We start from the raw sequence: 21,893 nt of genomic DNA, 5'->3' as shown, positions 1-21,893 counted from the left end.
ACTTCACCAACAATGAAGGCTGAGTGACGGGACACAGAAAATTGAGGTCCTGTCTCTGACTTGCTGTAGCGATGTGCTTCCGGGTGGTGGAAGGGGTCATGTGACTACACTATGGAGGGGTCATGTGACTACAGTATGGAGGGCTGGCTGTGTGTGTTGTTGCTCTTAGGTTAGTGTGTTGTGTGTTTCTCCTCTAGTGCTGAGCTGCTGTTGTGTACAGCTTGGTCCTGTGAAAGTAGTGTTGTAGAGGAGTGACACTGCTCTTCCCAGCCTGCTCAGACACCTCTGCTTCATACATTGCTTGTTTCCTCTTAATACATACACAGGGTTTTTAGATAGGAAGGGAAGTGGCTTATAGCTTTTACCTGCTCACAGTGTTTTCCATGTTGTCAGCAGTCACCAAGGAAGTTGTAAAAAGAGTAAAGATGATTAGCTTTTGTCTTGCTTCTACTAATTATTTGTAATAACTTCTCTCTTGTATTTTAGTCCACAATGCAGCTGCAACCAAGATGAAGATTGTGGAAGAACCCAACAGCTTTGGGTATGTAAAGTTTTATTTGTCACCTTTTACCACCATCACTGCTTAGAAGTCACAATGTGTGTGTATACAGTGGATATAAATAGTCTACACACCCTGTTAAAATGTCAAGTTTCTGTGATGTAAAAACAATGAGACAAAGATAAATCATTTCAGAACTTTTTCCACCTTTTAATGTAACCTGTAAACTATATAGCTCAGTTGAAAAACAAACAGAAATCTTTTTTTTTTGGGGGGGGGGGGGGGGTAAAAATAAAATAATGTGGTTGCATAAGTGTGCACACCGTCTTATAACTGGGTAGGTAGCTGTGTTCAGAATTAGCATCGCTGTTATAAGCAGTAACAGTAGAAAAAAAATCCCTTATCACCACTCAAGAGTAGACATGTAGCAGAATACATTTCAGCCTAAATTTATGAAGAAACTTGATTTTATTGGATACATTTTATAACAGAAACTAGAAAATATTGGGGATATTCTTTTGTAAATTTTCGGCCTCTTTTCCTTTTTATATAGCAAAAAATAAAAGAAAACAGTGGTGATCAAATACCATCAAATGAAAGCTCTATTTGTGTAAATTAGAAAAAAATAAAATAAAAAAAGAATTTAATTTGGGTACAGTGTTGCATGTGTAGCAATTACCAGTTAAAGGGGTTGTAAAGGTAAATGTTTTTTCACCTTAATGCATTCTATGCATTAAAGTGAAAAAACATCTGACAGTGCCTGAGGGGAGCGCGCGGCGCGCTCTGTGATCGGCGAGTCTATGAGACTCGCCTGATCACGGATCCGAGCAAGGGGTCGATCCCGACCCCTTACCACGTGATCAGCTGTCAGCCAATGACAGCTGATCATGTGATACAACGGAGCCGGTAATTTTTCCTCCTCGCGCTGTCCCGATCACCGGCGGCCGTGATCGGGACATCAGTCTCGATCACGGCCAGCGTATCAGTGCCCACCTGCCTCCTGCCAGTAACCCCCAGATGATTAAAAAAGTGCCACCCATCAGTGCCCACAGTGCCACCTATCAGTGCCCACAATCTGCCTCAAAAACATTGCTGCACCTCAGTGCCACATATCCGTGCCATCTACCAGTGCCCATCAGTGCCACCTATCAGAGCCACCTATCAGTGCCCATCAGTCCCATCTATCAGTGGTACCTATCGGTGCCACCCATCAGTGCCCATCTTTGCCCATCAGTGCCGCCTTATCTGTGCCCATCAGTACTGTCTTATCTGTGCCTATTAGTGTCGCCTTAACTGTGCCTATCAGTGCCCACCAGTGCCGCCTATCAGTGCCCACCAGTGCCGCCTCATTAGCGCATTTTAATGAAGGAGAAAAATGACCTGTTTGCAAAATTTTATAACAAACTATTAAACATGATTTTTTTTATTTTTTTTTTATTTTGCATCTTTTTTTGTTTGTTTAGCAAAAAATAAAACTCCCAACTGGAATTAAATACCACCAAAAGAAAGCTCTATTTGTGGGAAAAAAAATGATAAAAATTTCATTTGGGTAAGGTGTTGTATGACCGCGCAATTGTCATTCAAAGTGCATCAGTGCTGAAAGCTGAAAATTGGTCTGGGCAGGAGGGGGGTTCAAGTGCCCAGTAAGCAAGTGGTTAAAGTAGTACAGTGCAGTGCAGTGCTGAATTGCAAAATAGCTCTAATTATGAAGGGGGTGAAACCTTCTGGAGGTCAAGTAGTTAAAGTGAACAGTGGGAACCAGGATTAGTGCTCAACCTAAACCCAAATATCTGATGTATCATGAAAGGAGGACTGTTATGCCATGTACACACGACCGGTTTTTCCGTCAGAATAAACTGACTGTTTTTCTGACGGAGTTCCGCTGAAACGAACTTGCATACACATAATCACACCAAAGTCCGATCGTTTAGAACGCAGTGACATACAACACGTACGACGGGACTAGAAAAATCCAGTTAAATAGCCAGTAGCCAATAGCTGCCCTTTTGTCGTTTTTGGTCCACCGGAATAGCATACAGATGAACGTTTTTCCCGCTGGGACTTGATTCCGTCGGAAAGATTTAAAACATGTTCTATTTCTAAAATCCATCAGAATGTTCAAAAGAAAAAGTCTGCTGAAGCCCACACATGATCAGAATATCCAATGGAATGATTCCGTCAGAACTTTTCTGCCGGAAAGTCCGACCGTGTGTACGCAGCATTAGTTAACAGCAGTTGCACTAATAAATCTCAATGGGCAGTGATGAACTGAATCTAAAAAAACAAAATATAGGGAGTGCTTCTATTGCCCTGTAACACATGTGCGGATTTTCCATCAGAAAATTCTTGGATTGTTTTTCAGACGGAATTTCGCTCGAGCTTAGCTTGCATACAAACGGTCACACAAAAGTTTGCTGCGCTTTCGACCGTCAAGTACGCAGTCATGTACAACACTAGGACAAGCCGAGAAAATTAAGTTCAATGCTTCCGAGCATGCGTAGCAATTTTGTGCATCGGAAATTTCCGATCTGAACTTTTTCAGACCGAAAAATTGAGAACATGCTCTCAATCTTTTGCTGGCTGGAATTCGGCCAGCAAAAGTTCAAAGGAGCATACACACAGTCGCATTTTCCGACCAAAAGCTCTCATCTGTCTTTTGCTGGTCGAATTTCCGATCATGTGTATGCGGCATAAGAGTAGCCACTTGAGTTACACATAGCAGTGCGATAGTTTAATCTCCTCACCTCTTCTGCTGGCTGTCACTGTGCTGAGCGTAGGAAAGCATATACAGCACATAGCTGCAGTATGTAACCATTGTCCTAATCTGCAGCCTGTGCTCACTGGTCTGGCTGGGGATCCTGTGTGTGGTGAGCATTTGATGTCCTGTTGCTCTGGCATGCTGGCCATTCTCAAATCTCCTGTGGTACAGATGGGACCGGCTTCTGTTTGAATGATCAGAATGTTCTTTATGATTCAACTCGCTTGAATGGTCCTTATACTGTGCAAAAAGCCAAGTGAGAAAAAGGCCCTCTTGGTGTTGTGCTCAGTCTTGCTGTTCCTTGCTGTATCATTGTGTGCCTGATTGGACAAGTACTGCTGTATTTCCCGTCTGTGCCGCGTACACACAACCGGACTTTTCAGCAGACTAGGTCCAGCGGAATCAGTCCGTCGGACAATCCGATCATGTGTGGGCTAATCCGATCATTTTTCACATAAAAAATCTGATGGACCTACAAATAGAACATGTTTCAAATCTATCCGACGGACTCAATTCCTATCTGGAAAACCGTTCGTCTGTATGCTGTTCCGATGGACCAAATACGACGCAAGGGAAGCTATTGGCTACTGGCTATTGAACTTCCTTTTTTAGTCCTGTCTTACGTCATCACGTTCAAAACTAACGGACTTTCGAACAGAGTTAGTCTGTTGCCAAGTCCATTTATTCGGAAGGTCCATCAGGAAGACCGTCGGACCTAGTCTATGCCGGAAAGTCCGGTCGTGTACGTAGCATAAGAGCTACTGTAGGGTTCATAAAAAGAAGATTGCAGATGCTCAGGCTGTTGGCTGCTGGGGGGTCTCTGTTTTCTGGGATCCTCAGCCTGTGACCCTGTTCCTGTGTTCCTTGTGTTCTCCTGTCTGCGTCCTGCTCCTGCGACCCCCCTTGCATTCCTGCTAGCATCCAGTTGAAGATTGCTAACAGGAATGATGGTGTTAAAACACAAAAGTGTATGTTGTGACCATAGAACTGCATTTGTGGAACTAGTAAAACACATTTTTGAACTCTTGTGTGTTTTGGTTCTCCGTCTCCACTCCACATCGATTTTTAAAAAGCTGGCTGATGCATGTCCCTGAGTGGACCCCCACTTTGTGTAGAGCTGCTGATCCTAGGCCACTGGACACAAACAAAAAACAAAAACCTTGTTTATTAAGGCTGCATTCACACCTGAGCATTTTCAGTTCATAAAACTCTTGAAAAAGCGCCTGAAAAACCCCCAACAAGCAAAATCTCATTCATTTTAATGGCACCTGTTCACATCTAAGCGCTTTGTCACCTGAAGAAAAACTCCCTAAGCTCAAAAAAGGACATGAGCTTTTTTTGGGGCAGATTACAAGCATTTTTCTGCCGTTTACATTGGTGACCTGAACAAAATTGTAGCAAAAACGCAGCAAAATGTGTCGAAATTAGCAACTTTGACATTCTGAGGTGTGAATGCAGCCTTAAGGACATCATGCAGCAAAGGAACTACTGTCATTTTAAAGTTTGCTGACAGCTATTTAAAGTTACAGTCAGCACTTTCATTGAAATCTTTATTTAACATCCCCAGCCTGGTACTCGAGTTTACTTTAAAGGCTTCAATAAATCTGCTTGGGTTTGCAAATATTTCATAAACACTTGTTGTAGAAACGGCTCTTTCACATACTGAAGCCTGTATAGTATATACAGGAAGGTATAAAAGTGTTTGCTACCACATATCATATTCACGATATATGTCTATTTGTATCATGTTATTGTGTTAAAGAGCAGCCTGTTCTATTTGCATTGCTTCCTTTATGTGAAATATCTGGTGATCCTACCAAACCCCCTGCTTATCTATTTCAAACTGAGGATGCTAGGCAAAGAAGCACATCCATCCCAGGGTGGTCATTTTTCTGGCTGTGCTAAAAGTACAAGCCTGCCTGTCCTCCTCCAATGACCAAGATTTGTGCTGACACGCCCCCTGCACAGCTCTTCACTGGGAAGACCAGTGTATTGCTATTTAATGTGGCCAAGAACTGATTGAAATTCAGCCGGTCATCCCCCTGCTCAACTGAAGTAGATCATTTGATTGATTTCTGTCAAAGGGACATGTTGGCAAATGTTCAGCTGCATACAGTGTCACCGTGGGGGAGGGGGTTCTTCCACCCACCTTGTATGTGTGGTTGGAGCAATCTGGTAGTTTTTCTTGGTTCAGCCCGCTGGTTCAATTAAACGGAAAAAAAAACTAGCAATGTATGGCCAGCTTTAGAGAAGTGCTCCTCCTAGTGAAAGTTGAATGTAAATTGTGGGTTGAATTAAGCCTGCAAGCATGATGAATTGGGGCTAGTAGTGCTGAGAAGGGCACCTCTGATAAGAGGAATTAAAACATGTATATATGGTAGGTACATATGATGTTCGTTACCTACAATTCTCAGGAATGAAAGACATATTTTAAAGTCAAAACTGTTCTTCTCTTGTAAGTAAAATCAGTTAATTGGTCTCTACACAGTATATTGATCAGTATGAGTGATAACTTCTAATCGAATCATTTTAGTGATGTTGACTTCTAATTGAAAATCATTTCTGTCAGGTTGAACAATCCATTCTTATCACATACAAACAAGCTACAACCAAGGACATCTCCTTCACCACGTTCAGGTAATGTGAGTGTTGGGTGTGTGTATGTATGTAATATGTAAAAAGAAATAAAAAATATATATATTTTGTGTGTTATAAGGTTTGCATAGCTCATACATAGTCACCTCGTGGATCTGAAATCTCCCAAGACAACTCGCACATCATGGTGACAGGTGGATTGTATAGCAAACCCTTCTGGAGCATGGAATGTATATGTATTTACATAAAAGTGTTACCCCACTTTCCCATCCCATAGTTAATAAAGAACACTGATTGTTTGTTTCTACAAGCACTCCCTTTGTCAATAGGACGCCATCTACATGAACTTTGGTAGAGCATTACATTGAACAATACAAAGTATCCCAGTGCTTTATTCTGCTAGTCAGCCCAAAAACACTGTTTTTAGGTTTCAGTTAAAATACATATGATGTCACCATACTTCAAGGCAGCAAACTGTGTTCCCTTACCCTATGTGATCTCTCAACATTGGTCACATATATGAATAAATTGAGACCAGGCTTACCTTGGAAGTAATCCTATCCTCCTTAAAGGGTCACTGTAATGAGAAGACCATGGAGGCTACCATTAATGGCCTTTCTTTTGGGAATGTTCTCTGGCCCTTATGTGGATGCTTTGCTTTGGTTTCTATGCTGTCTGAATGGCTGTCCAACATTTTTCTGACATTCATTTACAGCATGTTGTTCTGAGTGTGTGATTGCAGAATGTTTAAGTCAGACACAACCAGGCAAATATTATCAGGAGACCAGCAATGGCAGCCCTCATACTTTTCTAATGATAGGTTCACTTTAAAGATACAGAAGTCCTGATTTACTCAAGACAGTGGAAGGTTCTTTTGCCCCTATCCCCTTCCCCAGCGTTTGCACCAAATCCAGCAATACATTGCAGCCACTAGTATATGGTTTCAGATGTACACGCCTCCATGCCCCAAAACATAGATACACACATAAGCTGGGTAGCTGTTTTCCTCTGAAAAGGCTTGGATGTTAAGTTGCTGTTTTTCATCTCTACAGGCCCATCGCATCTTTTCAGATTGGCTGGGAAGTGTTTCAATTTTATAGAATCCACGTAAGTTGATGCAAAACCTGTGACTGCCAGTAGAGCCAGTAAAAATATACAGATTTCTTCAGACATACCATATGTTCAATGTGACAACAGAAGAATAGTAAAATAGTAGGGACTTTTCTGTAAATTCTAATGGCAGGGCTGTTTATTTCTAAGTTATGACATTGCATTAGAGGGCAGTAGGAAGAATGCTACTCTTACAGATAGCAGGGACAGTGGCATGACATCAAGGAACTTTTAAGCTAAGTGATGTTGGCCCTGGAACTTTGCAGGGACCATCAAATTGGAGGTCAGTCAACCATATTTCAAGGAACCCCTAGCAACCTCTAAAGGAACCCTGGTTGAGAATGGCTGATCTAGTTCAACCAAATCTATTTCTGCTGTAAGCCACCTCCTATATTTTTTGTGTGTGTATGTATGTATGTATGTATGTATGTGTATATATATAATGTGTGTGTTAAAAATGTTATGTTAGTCACAAGATTTAACTATTAAAGTAATTGTAAAGTTAATTAATTTTTTTTTTATATATTTTTTTATAACCAGTTTATATTTACCTGTTCTGTACAACAAAATTGCACAGAGCAGCGCTCCTGGCTTCTCCTCTTCTTGGTGTGTCACCATAGGAAGCCACTTCCTATGGTGACACACCTAGTGGGCACAATCTTGAGGCACACTGCCTGTGTCCATAGACGCAGACAGCGAGGCTCTGCCCCACCCTCCGCTCCTCCATTACAGGATTTGACTGACAGCATCCTCAGCAAAGCCTGGGAGAGCCTCTACAGATAGGCACAGTGCTGGGTCATGTAAGGTCTCAGGTAAGTGTGGGGGTGGTGGGGAGCAGGGAATGCATTAAGGTAAAAAATGTTTGGGCTTTAGAACCACTTTAACTTTTGCAACTGTCCTTGCTCTTTTGCCCCAGTCACTAAGGATTCATCCAATTCCTTCTTCCAAGTAATGTGAATGTGCTTTGGTGTTCCCAGGCTTTATAAATAGACAGTTGTTTTATGCATATATAGTCCAAACAATTCCGTGTTTTTTGGATTTCTATTCTCATTGGAAGATTTCTCCTCTGTCACTTTTTCTATTAATAACTCGAAATTTAGGATTTTCCCTCACTTCTGTTCCCTGCTACAATGTAACAAATGGGGATGATGAATGTCTCCCGCTCAGACACAGGCAACCATATAAAATGAACAGGAATGCTAACGTCCTTGCCCTGTACAAAAACTAAAAGTCACTTTTCTGACTTTAGATACACAGTGTACAGATACATATAATGTACAGGTATTTCCCTTTTAACTTATTTTTCTGCTTGATGACAGATACAAATATGAGTTCTGCCCATTTCACAATGTAACCCAGCATGAGCAGACCTATCGTTGGAATGCATACAGCGGTATTTTAGGGTGAGTGTTGATTACAAAGAGAATTCTTAATTCCATCTGCCTTGTTCAAAAAGGTTTATTTTATTCTTACTTGCTAAAGTGTGTTAACCATTAGCAACCAAATATTCATTCTTTAGTGGTCTTCAGTGAATTCTGATTTGATCTGCTTTTAAGAATTTTCACTTATTATTAAAGCGACATTAAACCTTCACTTTTTTTCTATTAAAATAACAAACTGTTTTTTCACAGAGCAGGCCCTATCCTCTTCTTCTGGGGTCTCCTGCTGGTGCTCCAGGCTCCTCTTTTTTAGTAAGTGCCCCCATAGAAACTTGATCCCAAGCTGCCCTGTCTGCATCTGTTTACACAGAGCGGGCGGCTCAGCCCTGTTTGCTTGGCAAAACATTTGATTGACAGAGGGACCCACTGCTATCAGTCTACCCAGGGAGGAGGGAAACAGCGGTGGAAGCCGCTGCTTTCATGCACATTGCTGGATAAGAGTGGGCTCAGGTAAATGTAATGGGGGGGGTTCTGCAGCACAGCCTTTTTTTTTTTTTTTTTGACTTTAAGCCAAGAACGCTTAAAGCTTTAGAACCACTTTAAGAACTCTTTATGGAATTGTGCAGGAATGGGCTGACTTTTGGTACATGTGCTGCTGCTGGCTTCTGTCGAACTGTCATGCTGAAAAACCGATGGCGGCAGGCGCTGATCTGCGTACTTTGATGGGGGGGGTCATGAGTCCCATCCCAACGCCCTTTCAGAATAGCTCAGCGGGAGAAATCCCAGCATCACACATCGTTGTATTGATCCTGGAATCTGTTAAGTTTTGTTTTGTTTAACCCGCTGGTCGAGCTAAAAAATAAATAATAATAATAATTAAAATAAAAGGTGTATACCCAGCTTCAGGCCACATATGTCTGTCAACTCTGAAACCAATCGCTTTTTTTTGTGTTCTGTTTTTAGGATATGGCAAGAATGGGAAATTGAGAACAATACATTTACTGGCATGTGGATGAGGGAAGGTGATACGTGTGGAGCCAAAAATCGTCAGACAAAGGTTTGGCAGGATTCAGTGGGGTCCAGTTAGAGAATATACATACTGACTAGCTTAAAGGCTCAAAATTTTCCATGGGTCAGGTTAACAAAGGACCATACTGCCCTTTGTTAACCTGCCTTGCAAAATGCTTAATACAGGAACTGTTATCAGCACATAATTTTATTTCCCATCTGAACCCAAGGAGCTGATGCATCCAGGCTGTATTTTACCATAATGGTACTCTTGGGCCAGTGGCAAGCCTCAAGATGTAAAAACTGTGACTGGAAAGTATAATCGCTCAATAAAGCCCTGCAAATGTGAGCCTGCCTTTTATAGTAAACTTTTTAAGATTTTTTTTTTTTTTTTTTTGGAGGAAGGGGTCTGGTCAAAAATATTGTGGAGTGTCGCTGATGAACAGATGGTGACAAAGCAATATGTCATAATGTAGATCTTGTTGTAATGGACTCATTTAGAGGAACCAAAGATTGAACCTAAGAAGTAAGAAAGCAGGGAAAAGGTTAGAAAGAGGAACGCAACAAAGGAATAGAAGGGTAGCAGGTGGGTGGATAAGAGAGGGAGGGAGATGGAGGGGAGAGAGGAATGAAATGGGAAATAAAGAAACAGAGAGGAATTGAAGGCGGGAGAGGAATTAAGGGTACCTGTGCCCTTGGGAGTCCAATGGTTTGTTCATGGTAAAAATTTACTTTAAAGGTTTTGAACTGGTTGTTGGTGAGGGCATCTTGTTTTTAGTTGAGTAGTTCTTCACTGTGTTTTAAGGGAACAGATGAAATTAAACCTCTTCAATGGTATATTTAACAGACCAAAAAGAGAGCAAATTAGAGGAGCTCAAGGTGAATAGCAGTGGTTGGTTTTATTTTCTTCTTTTTGTCATTGACAGCATCTTTTGGGTGAAACTTTAATTACAAAAGACCTGCTAATGTATTAGGCATGCCTTATGTTAAATTGTTTGTGTTTAGGTTCTGTTAGTTTGTGGATCAAGCAACAAGTTGGCATCGGTGTCTGAGCCAAGTACCTGTGTCTACTCCATGACATTTAAAACTCCTCTAGTTTGTCATCCACATTCATTATTAGGTAAGTTGGAATACTTGCTTTTTCTAATTGCGACTCCTTTTTGTAAGAGTCACTGATGGTAGTCTTTCTGGTTATAGTATATCCGACTCTGAATGCAGAGCTGCGCCGCCGGTGGGATGAAATTGAGCAGTCTTTATACGACGAGCTGATCACTGAACAGGTACAATCAGGGACATTATGTTTTTTGTTATATGGCACATCATTCTTCTAAAAAAAAAATGTAATTTCTTCTTCTTTCCCCTTTTTTTTTAATTTTTTTTAAACGGGAACAAACATGTTGTTATACTTACCTTCTCTGTGCAGTTGGTTTTGCTCAGAGCAGACCGGATCCTCCTCTTATTGGGTCCCTCTTTGCTGCTCCTGGCCCCTCCCTTCTATTGAGTGCCCCTAAAGTCAGCAGCTTCCTATAGGAGCATTCGAGTCGAGTCACAGCTCCAAGTTTCCATTCAAACATGGTAGCCCCGACCCAGCCCTGCCCCGCCCCCTCTCTCCCCTGATAGACTGACAGACTTTGACAGCCACGGGAGCCAGTGGCGCCACTGCTGTGTCCCAGCCAATCAGGAGGAGTGCCCCAGACAACTTGGACATTCATGGACATCGCTGGAGAGAGATGGGGCTCAGACAAGTATTAGGGGGTGTTCTGGGGGCTGCTACACACAAAAGGTTTTTTAATGCATTCTACGAATTAATATAAAAAACCTTCTGCCTTTACAACTCCTTTAAAGTGGTGTTGCCACCAAAAAATAAAAAAGTGCTTAAAATTCTTAAAAAAATAAATTAAATAATTGGGAAAATTTTTTTTTTACTCCACCTCTAAATACCTGTTGCTAGGGGGTCCCAGATGACTGTGCGGCGTATCACGGCGCCCTGCACCGCTCGCGCATGCGCAGTGGGTACCCGGCTGTGAAAACACAGCCGGGTGCCCACAGTACGAATGACGGCGCCGCAAGCGGAGCTCGGAAAAAGGGGGGGGGGGGCTTTGTTCCCCCGCATCGCTGGATCCTGGGACAGGTAAGAGTCCGATTTATTAAAAGTCAGCAGCTGCAGTATTTGTAGCTGCTGACTTTTAATTTTTTTAGGGGCACCCACTTTAAGTACCTGTACATTTTTAAAAACGCATATCATGGCATTTCTTATTCTTGTCATGCATATAAAGCTATCCTTTTTAACACTGTTGGTTAGCGTGTTTCATTGGCAGCCTGAATGACAAATAGGGAGACAAGATAAGCAGGGAAAAATGACTGCAGCATGACCAGAGCAGCTCTTGGCACTTTTTGTATTCTAGAGCAGCTTCTGTTTTTAGGGCCCCTGAGCTGCTCCGGGGATCCATTCACTACACAGAAGAAAGCTGCAGGACCTTGGCAGTGGTCACTTGTTTGCTTTGAATCTGAAATGGATGTCACCGCACTTGTAGGCCATTGTATACCTCCTCCAGCCTCATAACAGTAGATCGGCACCTCTGTACTAATTTGGTGCTGAAGGAAGAGTCTCCAGCTACCTTGCATCTCTGATATACTGATTGGGGTTGCAATGCTTCAATGCAAAAACATCTTAAGTGTATATTTATTCTAATACTGTGGTTTAGATAAGGTGGGCTATGTCTTAAATATAGTGTAGCCTAAAGATGAAGGACTTGTATCTGACTGTGCAGTCTAAAAGGTGTGTTTGAGAGAAAAAATACTGTTCTTTGGCAGGTGCAACAGTTTTTATTTTTTTTGCCCAGTAGTCAGTTTTACAGAAAATCTGTAGTGATCTGAAATTAACCTTACTAAAGGTACTCTTTCTATCAGACCATGCATTACTGAGAAACTCCACTGCATGAAATGCCTCAGAATTTTTTTTTTGTACATACTAATTGAGATTTTGTCATGCAATCTGTTTTTTATTGTATTTTTTTTTTTTTTTTTGTGAAGTGGAAGAATGAAGGATTTTTTGGAATGAGCCAGGGGTAGAATTCATCGCAGGCTTTTATTGCGGACTTTAGTCAACATTGTCGAGATTTCTTATCACTTTCTGCTGTCACTGGGACAGAAAGAGCAGAAGCTCTCCAACAGGGACACAGGCAGCAATCAAAACACTTTTAGTAGTAGAATAGAGATTAGAGCCTCTAATAGTTTGCCTTTGTTATCCCACTTTACAATACTTTCCTTGCTTCCCATTGTATCCTATTGTGTAAATCAGCAATCAAGGGGGTCCTCCCGACACAAACACTGGCAGCATTAAAATCCTGAACGTTGTTCTAACCTTTCCACATTCATCCAAAATCTGAAAATATTTTTTTACTGTAATTCTACTGTAATTCATCAAATTCACATACAGTCCTTGTGGTGTAAGTACTGCTCTTAGTACATTCACCAATCCGTGCAAGTTAAGTGCAATGTTTTTGTCTGATCTGGTTTGGGTTATGTTGTCTCAGGTAGATGTTAAATCTGTTCATGTTTTGTGTTTATCATTCATGCTTAGGGTTACAGGAAACAGCTCCGAAAAATATTTGAAGAAGCTAATTACTTAAAGTCCACAGGAAGCAAAAGTGAAGATAAAGAAAACCAGACAGAGCCTAAGACATTTGAGACCCTGGAGCAGTGTAGTGTGGTATGTCTTATGGGATCACTAGAGAACATGCTGGCTGTCATGGTGATCTCTTGTTTTCAGTAATGTCTGAATTGGTTTCCTGGAACAGACAGCGGTCATGGTGACTTCACTGGCTGCATGCTTTTTTCAAAAAATATCAACATGATAGCTAAGTAGCTATTATTTAGTGTGAGAGGCACCATATATTTTTATCATTACAGAAATCCATTAATATTCTAGCCAGTTAAATTATATGTACGTCGTATATTTTTGTTAAAAAGAGTTTGCTTATTTCCTGGAAAAATAACATTTCATGTGTAGAGAGTCATATTGTGATGGAGAAAAGTTAAATCTCCAGATGGAGATTTAAAGTGTACCTGTGCTTACACAGAAAAAAACATTGCCAGTAGGTGGGTATCCCAGGAGCAGGTATCTCAGCAGGCTTCTTGAAGAGGAACCGCAGTCTGCTCACATAATTTGTAATAAAAACATCTGTGCCATTCTGAAGCTTCTATCCAACCACATTGCATATTATTTTATATATACTGTGATTCTGTACTTGCCAAATATGCTTCTGAAATCTCCCTCTACTGAGTTTGGCTGCAGCCATTTTAACTGTGGAGAGCTTAAGCTGCTGTTTACTTCCTGGATTTACACAGACACACAGAGGCACACCTTCAACTCTGCAGCTTTCATTGGCCCTCTTATGACTCATCCCTCCCCTCCCTTCCTGGCAAAAGCTCAGAAGAGTGAGAGAGCTATGCATGATGTCATAAGCCTAGGCTAATTATCAGACAAGAAACAGGAAATTGGAAATGTTTTATTATCCAAAGTTAAAACAACAAGGGCAGAAAATTTAATAGATGGTAAGTAAAACAAAAATGACTGAAGTTCCGCTTTATCTACAGCCCCAAGTCAAACGCTAACCCACATTTCTGCTGGCTTTACAGCCTCTTACTTATGCAACAGTGCTAATTGCCTTGTGATTGACCCAGCACTGTCACCATTTTCTGGCAAACCCAAGGTTCACTTTTGACTAGCAGAAAAAGACACAGTCTCCATAGCTGTATTCTTTGTAGCTGTAAACATAATGACAAAACGAGTTTCCTATATGGAAATAGTTGCTTAAACATAAAGACTTTCATTGAAAGCTTTTGGCAGCAGTGCTTTATATACTATTCTCAAATACAGAAAAAACAATTGGTCATTCTCCCCTGTAGCTAGCTAGCATTTAAAATGCATTAATAGCAGCCTTTTTTGGATTTCATGCTGCTCCTTGTGCATAACCATCCAAATGCCACAATAGTTCTGGCTTTGTATGAAAGCTTATCTTTTCATTTCAGTGTGATAGTACCTTTCAAAAGATCATAAAATGCAGCATTGGGTGATGCCAAAAAGTGTGTGTGTGTGTGTGTGTGTGTGTGTGTGTGTGTGTGTGTGTGTTAAGGTGAGTAGTCACCTTTCCCCTGCATACATGGGAACAACAGCATTTTATTCTACACTGAACCATAACGTGACCAGTTGACATTTTTAAAGCCTAACTCCAAGTTTCGTTTAACTTTAGTTAAATGTTATTCCAGGCTATTTCCTTCACTAATGCATGCATCTACTGTCAGTGCTGTAGCAAAGCTACATACAATGTACAGCACTATGTTTCGGCAGTGGTACAGGGACTTCCTGTCCTATTCCCAGAACAAAACACGTTGGAATAGGTGCTGCTCAGCCATTCAGATGGCTTTGTATTTTTTTTTTAAATGACTAAAAGGCTTCCTCTGAATGGTTGAGGTGGAGATTGTGCTGTCATCCACCAGCCTCTTCACTGCCATTCAGTGGAAGCCTTGTATTCATTCATAAAATATGAGGCTTATTTGGAATGGCTGAGCACTGCTGAATTTCTTGGGAACAGGATGGGAAGTGCTTGTACTGCAGCCAGAACAAGGCGCTGTATACTGTATGTAGGTAATGCAACGCTGACAGGGATTCTATGTATTGGTGAAGGAATTGGTTTATTTTGACCAGCTTGGTCCAGAAGAACGATTTAAACTTAAATTTAAACCTCGAGTTAGTCTTTATTTACAGTTTTTTGTTTTTTTGTTTTTTTTTAGGCACACAATGAACTGTCCAAGGAAATTAAGCGTCTCAAGAGCATTCTAGAAAAAAATGGTATTTCTTATCTTAAAAATGGTAAGCAACCATGCATTTGTGGGATTTTTATTGAGAACATAAATAATGTGGGATTTTGATTGGGCTTTTCAAGAGGTATGGGTTACTAAAGTTGGCCATACACTAGTGGAATTTTGTTTTAAGAAAGTTTTTTTTTTTTTTTTCCCATTTTCTAATCTTTGAGGTCATCAAACCTTGTGACAAGAAAATTCAAAGGATGGAGATTTTTTATTTTTTTTTAATAATTTCTAAGTGTATGTAGTTTTCATTCAGGAAATTACATTTATTTCAAATACACATGCTGAAAGCAAACAATATGAAGTACTTTCAAGTCATGAAATGTTCTGAGAATTTTAGTACAAATGTGTTTTAAAATCTACTAGTGTATGGCCAGCTTAAGACATCTGCCAGTCCTTCTCTTATCCTCTGAACACCAGGATTCATAGATGAAAGTCAGAGAAAAATACGTCCTATCACACTAAGACCCCTTTCACACTAAGGCGCTTTTCAGGTGCTTTCACGTTAAAAAAAAAAGCACCTGAAAAGCTCACAAAAACCTATTTCCATTAAAATCAATGAATGCTTTCACACTGGGGCAGTGGGCTGGCAGGGCGCTAAACAAAACGCCCCTCTCCATTTAAATTAATGGAAAGCTCTTCAAAAGCGCTCAAATGTTTTACTGGTGGTTTAGAAGCGCCTCAGTGTGAAAGGGGCCAAAAGCTGGCCATAGACGGCTGAAAAAAAAAATAACAGCAGATTCCTCCATCCACACAAACAAGGTAGATGGAGGAATTCCTTCCACCACTCCCCTCCACCCACCGAGACTATTCGGAATACACTCTTTAGAGACTGCAGCTGCTGATCAACAAAAGTTTTCAAACTTGTTCATTCAAAAGAAGTTGATCTAATGATCGACTTCTGTTGAACAGGGACGACCCCACAATGATTAAAATTCTTCCGGTTCTGTAGGGACCATTTATGACCAGCTTAAGAAATTTTTTTCAGTCTAATCAGCCCATACATCATTCATTATTTTTATTTTTTAATTCAACCAGCGGGTTAAATGAAAGGGAGAAAAAAAGACTGTGGATGGGGGAATCATTCCTGAGATTTCCCCACTGTCACAATACACTGATCGGAACTGACAGCTACAGGCCGGTTGTATTTGCCTACTCTGCAGATGTCATTGTTTCTGTGCACTGAAAGAGCTCTATGTGGTTTGAAATAAATGGCTCTAAAACAGCCCTCAACATTTCTACTCGCCTGCTCGTATTAGGCGAGAGGAAATAAGATGGGAGCGAGTGTGGCGCCGCACCGATTTGGGAGGGGGGGGGGCGCGCTATGCACTGATTCTCCTCCCTGCCTCCTTCCCCTGTCATTCTCTTAACAGGACCTGACATAGGTGTCCTTTTATGAAACTGTGGTAAAATACCGCTATTCAGTTCTCAGGCATTCTCAGAGGAGATCGCTCTCCCCTGAGGGCCTGTTTATGATGATCTGTAGATCGCTTCTCATGCTGAGTTGAGAAGCAAGCTACAAACGCCGGGAACTCCTGAGAACGGCTCCTCTCATGGCAATCTTACGTGATGTAGCGGGATTACAGTATGAGGAGGTGTAAAGATCATGCCATGGGTAAAACCATATTTCAGTGTTTACAAAATTGTATTTACTATTAAATTAAAAATTATCTAAAAATGACATTAATAATGGCATTTAAATGCAGGTAGAATAATAAAAATTTTTATATATATATATATATATATATATATATATATATATATATATATATATATATATATATATATATATATATATATATATATATATATATATATATATATATATATATATATATATATATATATATAAAAAATTTTTTATTATATATGTGTGTGTATATATAAAGAATTTTTAACAGTTATTTACAATACCTCACATTTTTGAAAATATTTTATTATATCTTTTCATGTGACAACACTGAATAAATGACACTTTGCTACAATGTAAAGTAGTGAGTTTACAGTTTGTATAACAGTGAAAATGTGCTGTCCTCTCAAAATAACTCAACACGCAGCCGTTATTGTCTAAACTGCTGAAAACTAAAGTAAGTACACCCCAATTGAAAATGTCCAAAGTGTCAATATTTTGTGTGGCCACCATTATTTTCCAGCACTGCCTTAACCCTCTTGGGCATGGAGTTCACCAGAGCTTCACAAGTTGCCACTGGAGTCCTCTTCTACTCCTCTGTGACGACATCACAGAGCTGGTGGATGTTCGAGACCTTGTGCTCCTCCACCTTTTATTTGAGGATACTCCACAGATGCTCAATAGGGTTTAGGTCTGGATACATGCTTGGCCAGTCCATCACCTTTACCCTCAGCTTCTTTAGCAAGGCAGTGGTCGTCTTGGAGGTGTGTTTGGGGTTGTTATCATGTTGGAATACTGCCCTGCAGCCCAGTCTCCGAAGGGAGGGGATCATGCTCTGCTCCAGTATGTCACAGTACATGTTGGCATTCATGGTTCCCTCAATGAACTATAGTTCCCCAGTGACGGCAGCACTCATGCGACCCCCAGACAATGACACTCCCATCACCATGCTTGACTGTAGGCAAGATACGCTTGTCTTTGTACTACTCACCTGGTTGCCAACACACACGCTTGACACAATCTGAACAAAATAAGTTTATCTTGGTCTCATCAGACCACAGGACATGGTTCCAGTAATCCCATTTCCTTAGTCTGCTTGTCTTCAGCAAACTGTGGGCTTTCTTGTGAATCATCTTTAGAAGAGGCTTCTTTCTGGGATGAAAGCCGTGCAGACCAATTTAATGTAGTGTGCGATGTAAGGTCTGAGCACTGACAGGCTGACCCCCACCCCTTCAACCTTTGCAACAATACTGGCAGCACTCATACGTCTATTTCCCAAAGACAACCTCTGGATATGATGGTGAGCATGTGCACTCAACTTCTTTGGTCGACCATGGCGAGGCCTGTTCTTAGTGGAACCTGTCCTGTTAAACCACTGTATGGTCTTGGCCACTGTGCTGCAGCTCAGTTTACGAGTCTTAGAAATCTTTTTATAGCCTAGGCCATCTTTATGTAGAGCAACAATTCCTTTTTTTCACATCCTCAGAGAGTTTGTTGCCATGAGGTGTCATGTTGAACTTCCAGTGACCAGTATGAGAGAGTGAGAGCGATAACACACCTGCTCCCCATTTACATCTGAGGCCTTGTAACACCAACAAGTCACATGACATCAGGAGGGAAAATGGCTAATTGGGCCCAATTTGGACATTTTCACTTAGGGGTGTATTCACTTTTGTTTCCAGCGGTTTATACATTAATGGCTGTGTGAGTTATTTTGAGGGGACAGCAAATTGACACTTATACAAGCTGTACACGCACTACTTTACATTGTAGCAAAGTGTAATTTCTTCAGTGTTGTCATGTGAAAAGATAGAAGAAAATGTGAGGGGTGTACTCACTTTTGTGATATACTGTAAATAGATAGAGAGGGAAAGAGACTGGCATCACAATTATGCAATCACAGATATTGCATGTGACGCATTGCTGTGCATATCACATTTGCACCAAAATGGTAAAGGACCCTTTATTTGGTCTGCACTGGAATTGGATCGCATGGGTGTTCACACCCATGCGATCCGATTCCTGCACCATTTCATCGTTCGCACTGCGATCTGTGAAATGATCTAGGGGTATCATTAACTTTACATTGACACCAGCAGTGGTTGCTTAGATGTCAATGCAGGTGCGATGTGAAAACCCGCACAGGAATCGTGCTGGTTCACGTATCACACAAGTGTGAACCCACACTCGCCGTTTCTGTGACATTCAGTTACAGATTCTCACTGTGCTGAGATAATCAGTGGAGAACCCTATAGTTTTGAGATTTCTGATGGAAGTGAGACTTGCAGATACTTTTATATTATGCAGATTTTCAGTTTGCCGTTGACAAACAGCAGTAGCAGTTACAACAACCATCTTATTAGCTATGCTTTACCTGGACTCAATATGTTATTATGCCGTGTATGGAAATCAGATGCAGTAATCGCCTGAACAGATCTTATGGCCTTTTTGGTGTGATCTTTTCCAGCTATACATTTTTGTCATGGTAGGGCCATTTCACTAATGAAAATGGTGCTTCAGTTCTGAGACAGGCAGAACATTTTTTTTCCCTGCTGCTGTAATTACTATTATGAGACAATGCCTAGATATGAACATTTTCAAGACTAAATTAACAGCCATTGGCTTATGTTTACTTTTTATAGTCAGCTCCAGGACCTTTCTATAGAAGTGATCTGGGTCCTGATCGCTTCTTCATGACAGTTAAGGTTCTGTCCCACCAGAGTAACCTTCTTTTCTAAACTTTTCCATGTTCAATATTGTCAAATCCCAGCTAGGAGTGACATGTAAATAAGTGAGGAGGTATTTCAATATGATTTAAAAAAAAAAAATCAAACATAAAATAGAATTTTTTTTTGAGGGGATAATATATGAAATGGACTTTTAAATTGTAATAGATAATGTTTTGCATTCCTAGAGTCAAATATGGCTATTCAGCATCCAGCGCCTTCAAGTCCAAATGCTGCAAGAGAGGAAGAAAGATTTCATCTTCGTGGCGATACTGGTGCTAGAGATGACCAATAACCTAAAGCAACCCTCAATCTTTTTCTTCAGTCCGGCAATGGAATTTCTGTTTTTAAAATTTCCTTAAGCCTCGTACACACTGTTTGCACTTCAGACAAAAGTTGTAGTACAAATACGCATGCTCCGAATCATTGCTCATCAAACTACAATTCCTCGTAGTGCGTCACTACGTTTTGCGTTTTGTGGCAGGGCAATTGTGTACCGTTAGTATGCAAGACAAGAGATGCTCGGTTGGCTAACAATCTGATCGTGTGTATGAGGCTTTAGTTGTGGAACCATCTTTGTGACGAGCACAAGATACCTCCTATTTATTGGAATATGATACAATGGTGACACTGACTCCTAGAGCTGCATAGCCAAATGTTGAGAATTGTATACATGGGGCCAACTTATTTTCAAGGTATTCATAGAAGATTTATTTTTATTTTTGAATAGCATATGCAATGAGTCATATACAAAAACTGCAGCAGAGGAAACTTGTTGTTAACTATGGCAACAAATCTTTTTTTTTTTATTGTGTGTGCTACATTGAAAAACTGAAATGTCTGCTGCTGTAAAATATCAAGAATATGCTTCAGATATGTGTATAACCTTTCCATACAGCCAAAACTTGTCACCGAAGCACCTCCATACTGGAATGAGTTTATTGGACTATTAATCAAAGAAATGTTTGACCCCACTGGTAGAAAAAAAAAGTGGTTGAAGTCTAAATCAATCAGTAAGCTAAATTGTTTTAATTAAAAAAATATATATATATATATATATATATATATATTTGGTGCGTTCCCTTTAGATCCCTTTCACACTGGGATGCCCGGCCGTTAGCGCTAAAGTTCTGCTTGTTTTAGCCACACTTTTGCAGCTGTTTTTGACCACTAGCAGGGAAAAAAATGGTAAAAAGTTCAGGTTGGCGGTGCTTTCAAATGGCTGCCAATTCATTGCGATGGGCAGGGCGTTTTAGGAGCGCTAAATACATCACTCTGAACCCGCTCCAAAGATTCTGCTTGCAGGACTTTTTTGTAACGTCCTGCAGGCGCACCGCCCCAGTGTGAACAGACACACTGCAATGAATAGGAGGTGTTTTTTGGGCGCTTTTCAGAGGCTATTTCTAGCACTAAAGCATCTGAAAGCCAGCTCGGTGTGAAAGTAGCCTTATGGTGGTCCCATAAGTTTTGTTTTCCGTTTTGTCAGATCAATATAATTGCTCAACAACTGTGTAGAGAGGAGTCTACCAGACTGGATATAAGCTGAATAAATGTTGGTGGAGCTGGTCCAATCTTAAAATGCATGTGCAAGTTATAACATCAGAATAGCCATTTTGATTGTGCCACAAATAGTACACTATATAGAATAATTATTCTACAGCAAGTAAACGGCTGCCAGTTCTTATTTTGTGATAGAAAAATGTTGGGTTGTTGCATATTAGATCCATTTGTTTCGCTTGGGAATGAAATCCAGACTCCAGTGTTTTTGATCAGTTTTAATGTTTTCCTTTTTAAGTTTAAAGGTGAAAATGGTGCGCTGCTGAGATTTTATGTTAAAGATGAATTCTAAGCAGCTATAAAAAACAAATTAATGTGTTTTTTATTCATTCATGGTTTAAAAAAAATATATATATATATATATATATATATATATATCATTTTAGTTTTTTTTAAAACACTAGTAATTGTAGCATTGTACCTGAATTTGACTTGGTCCATAAAGACATAGATGAGCGAGTTTGGGGTGGAGGAACTTGACTGGCCTGCACAAAGTCCTGACCTCAACCGTAAAGAAAACCTTTGGAATGAATTCGTTCAGAGACTGCGAGCCAGGACTTCTCGTTCAACATCAGGAAGAATGGTCAAACATTCCCATAGACGCACTGCCAAACCTTTCCCAGAAGTGTTATAGCTGCAAAGGGTGGGCTAACTCAATATTGAACCCTATGGCCATAAGCCTCATACACACGATCGGCCTTTCTGATGGGAAATGTTCGATGACCGTGTTTATACTCCATCAGACAGTTGTTGTCGGATT

At 40.5% G+C, this 21,893-nt stretch overlaps 1 protein-coding gene across 1 annotated transcript; it reads left to right on the top strand.

The window, feature by feature from the left end:
• Nucleotides 1-69: 69 nt before the first annotated feature.
• On the top strand, nucleotides 70-21,340 carry GNPTG (N-acetylglucosamine-1-phosphate transferase subunit gamma). Its single transcript, XM_077449094.1, has 11 exons — nucleotides 70-169; nucleotides 487-541; nucleotides 5,827-5,894; nucleotides 6,905-6,959; nucleotides 8,282-8,365; nucleotides 9,305-9,398; nucleotides 10,355-10,469; nucleotides 10,547-10,629; nucleotides 12,933-13,061; nucleotides 15,146-15,224; nucleotides 19,765-21,340. The coding sequence occupies exons 1-11, from the start codon at nucleotides 112-114 to the stop codon at nucleotides 19,869-19,871; spliced, it is 927 nt and encodes a 308-aa protein (XP_077305220.1). The 5' UTR covers nucleotides 70-111; the 3' UTR covers nucleotides 19,872-21,340.
• The last annotated feature ends 553 nt before the right edge of the window (nucleotides 21,341-21,893 follow it).

This window comes from Lithobates pipiens, unplaced genomic scaffold (assembly GCF_037356315.1).
Source record: "Lithobates pipiens isolate NorthernLeopardFrog02 unplaced genomic scaffold, aLitPip1_a1.2 Scaffold_22, whole genome shotgun sequence".
Taxonomy (NCBI): domain Eukaryota; kingdom Metazoa; phylum Chordata; class Amphibia; order Anura; family Ranidae; genus Lithobates; species Lithobates pipiens.
Note: the sequence above shows the minus strand (reverse complement) of the source record. Positions and strands in the feature narration are given on the sequence as shown.

Bases quoted from the DNA above. Each gene is read 5' to 3' on its own strand.
- GNPTG (XM_077449094.1), top strand. From the start codon at position 112: ATGGAGGGGTCATGTGACTACAGTATGGAGGGCTGGCTGTGTGTGTTG. The intron at 170-486 runs GTTAGTGTGTTG...CTTGTATTTTAG, and splicing joins GTGTGTGTTGTTGCTCTTAG to TCCACAATGCAGCTGCAACC. The intron at 8,366-9,304 runs GTGAGTGTTGAT...TTCTGTTTTTAG, and splicing joins GCATACAGCGGTATTTTAGG to GATATGGCAAGAATGGGAAA.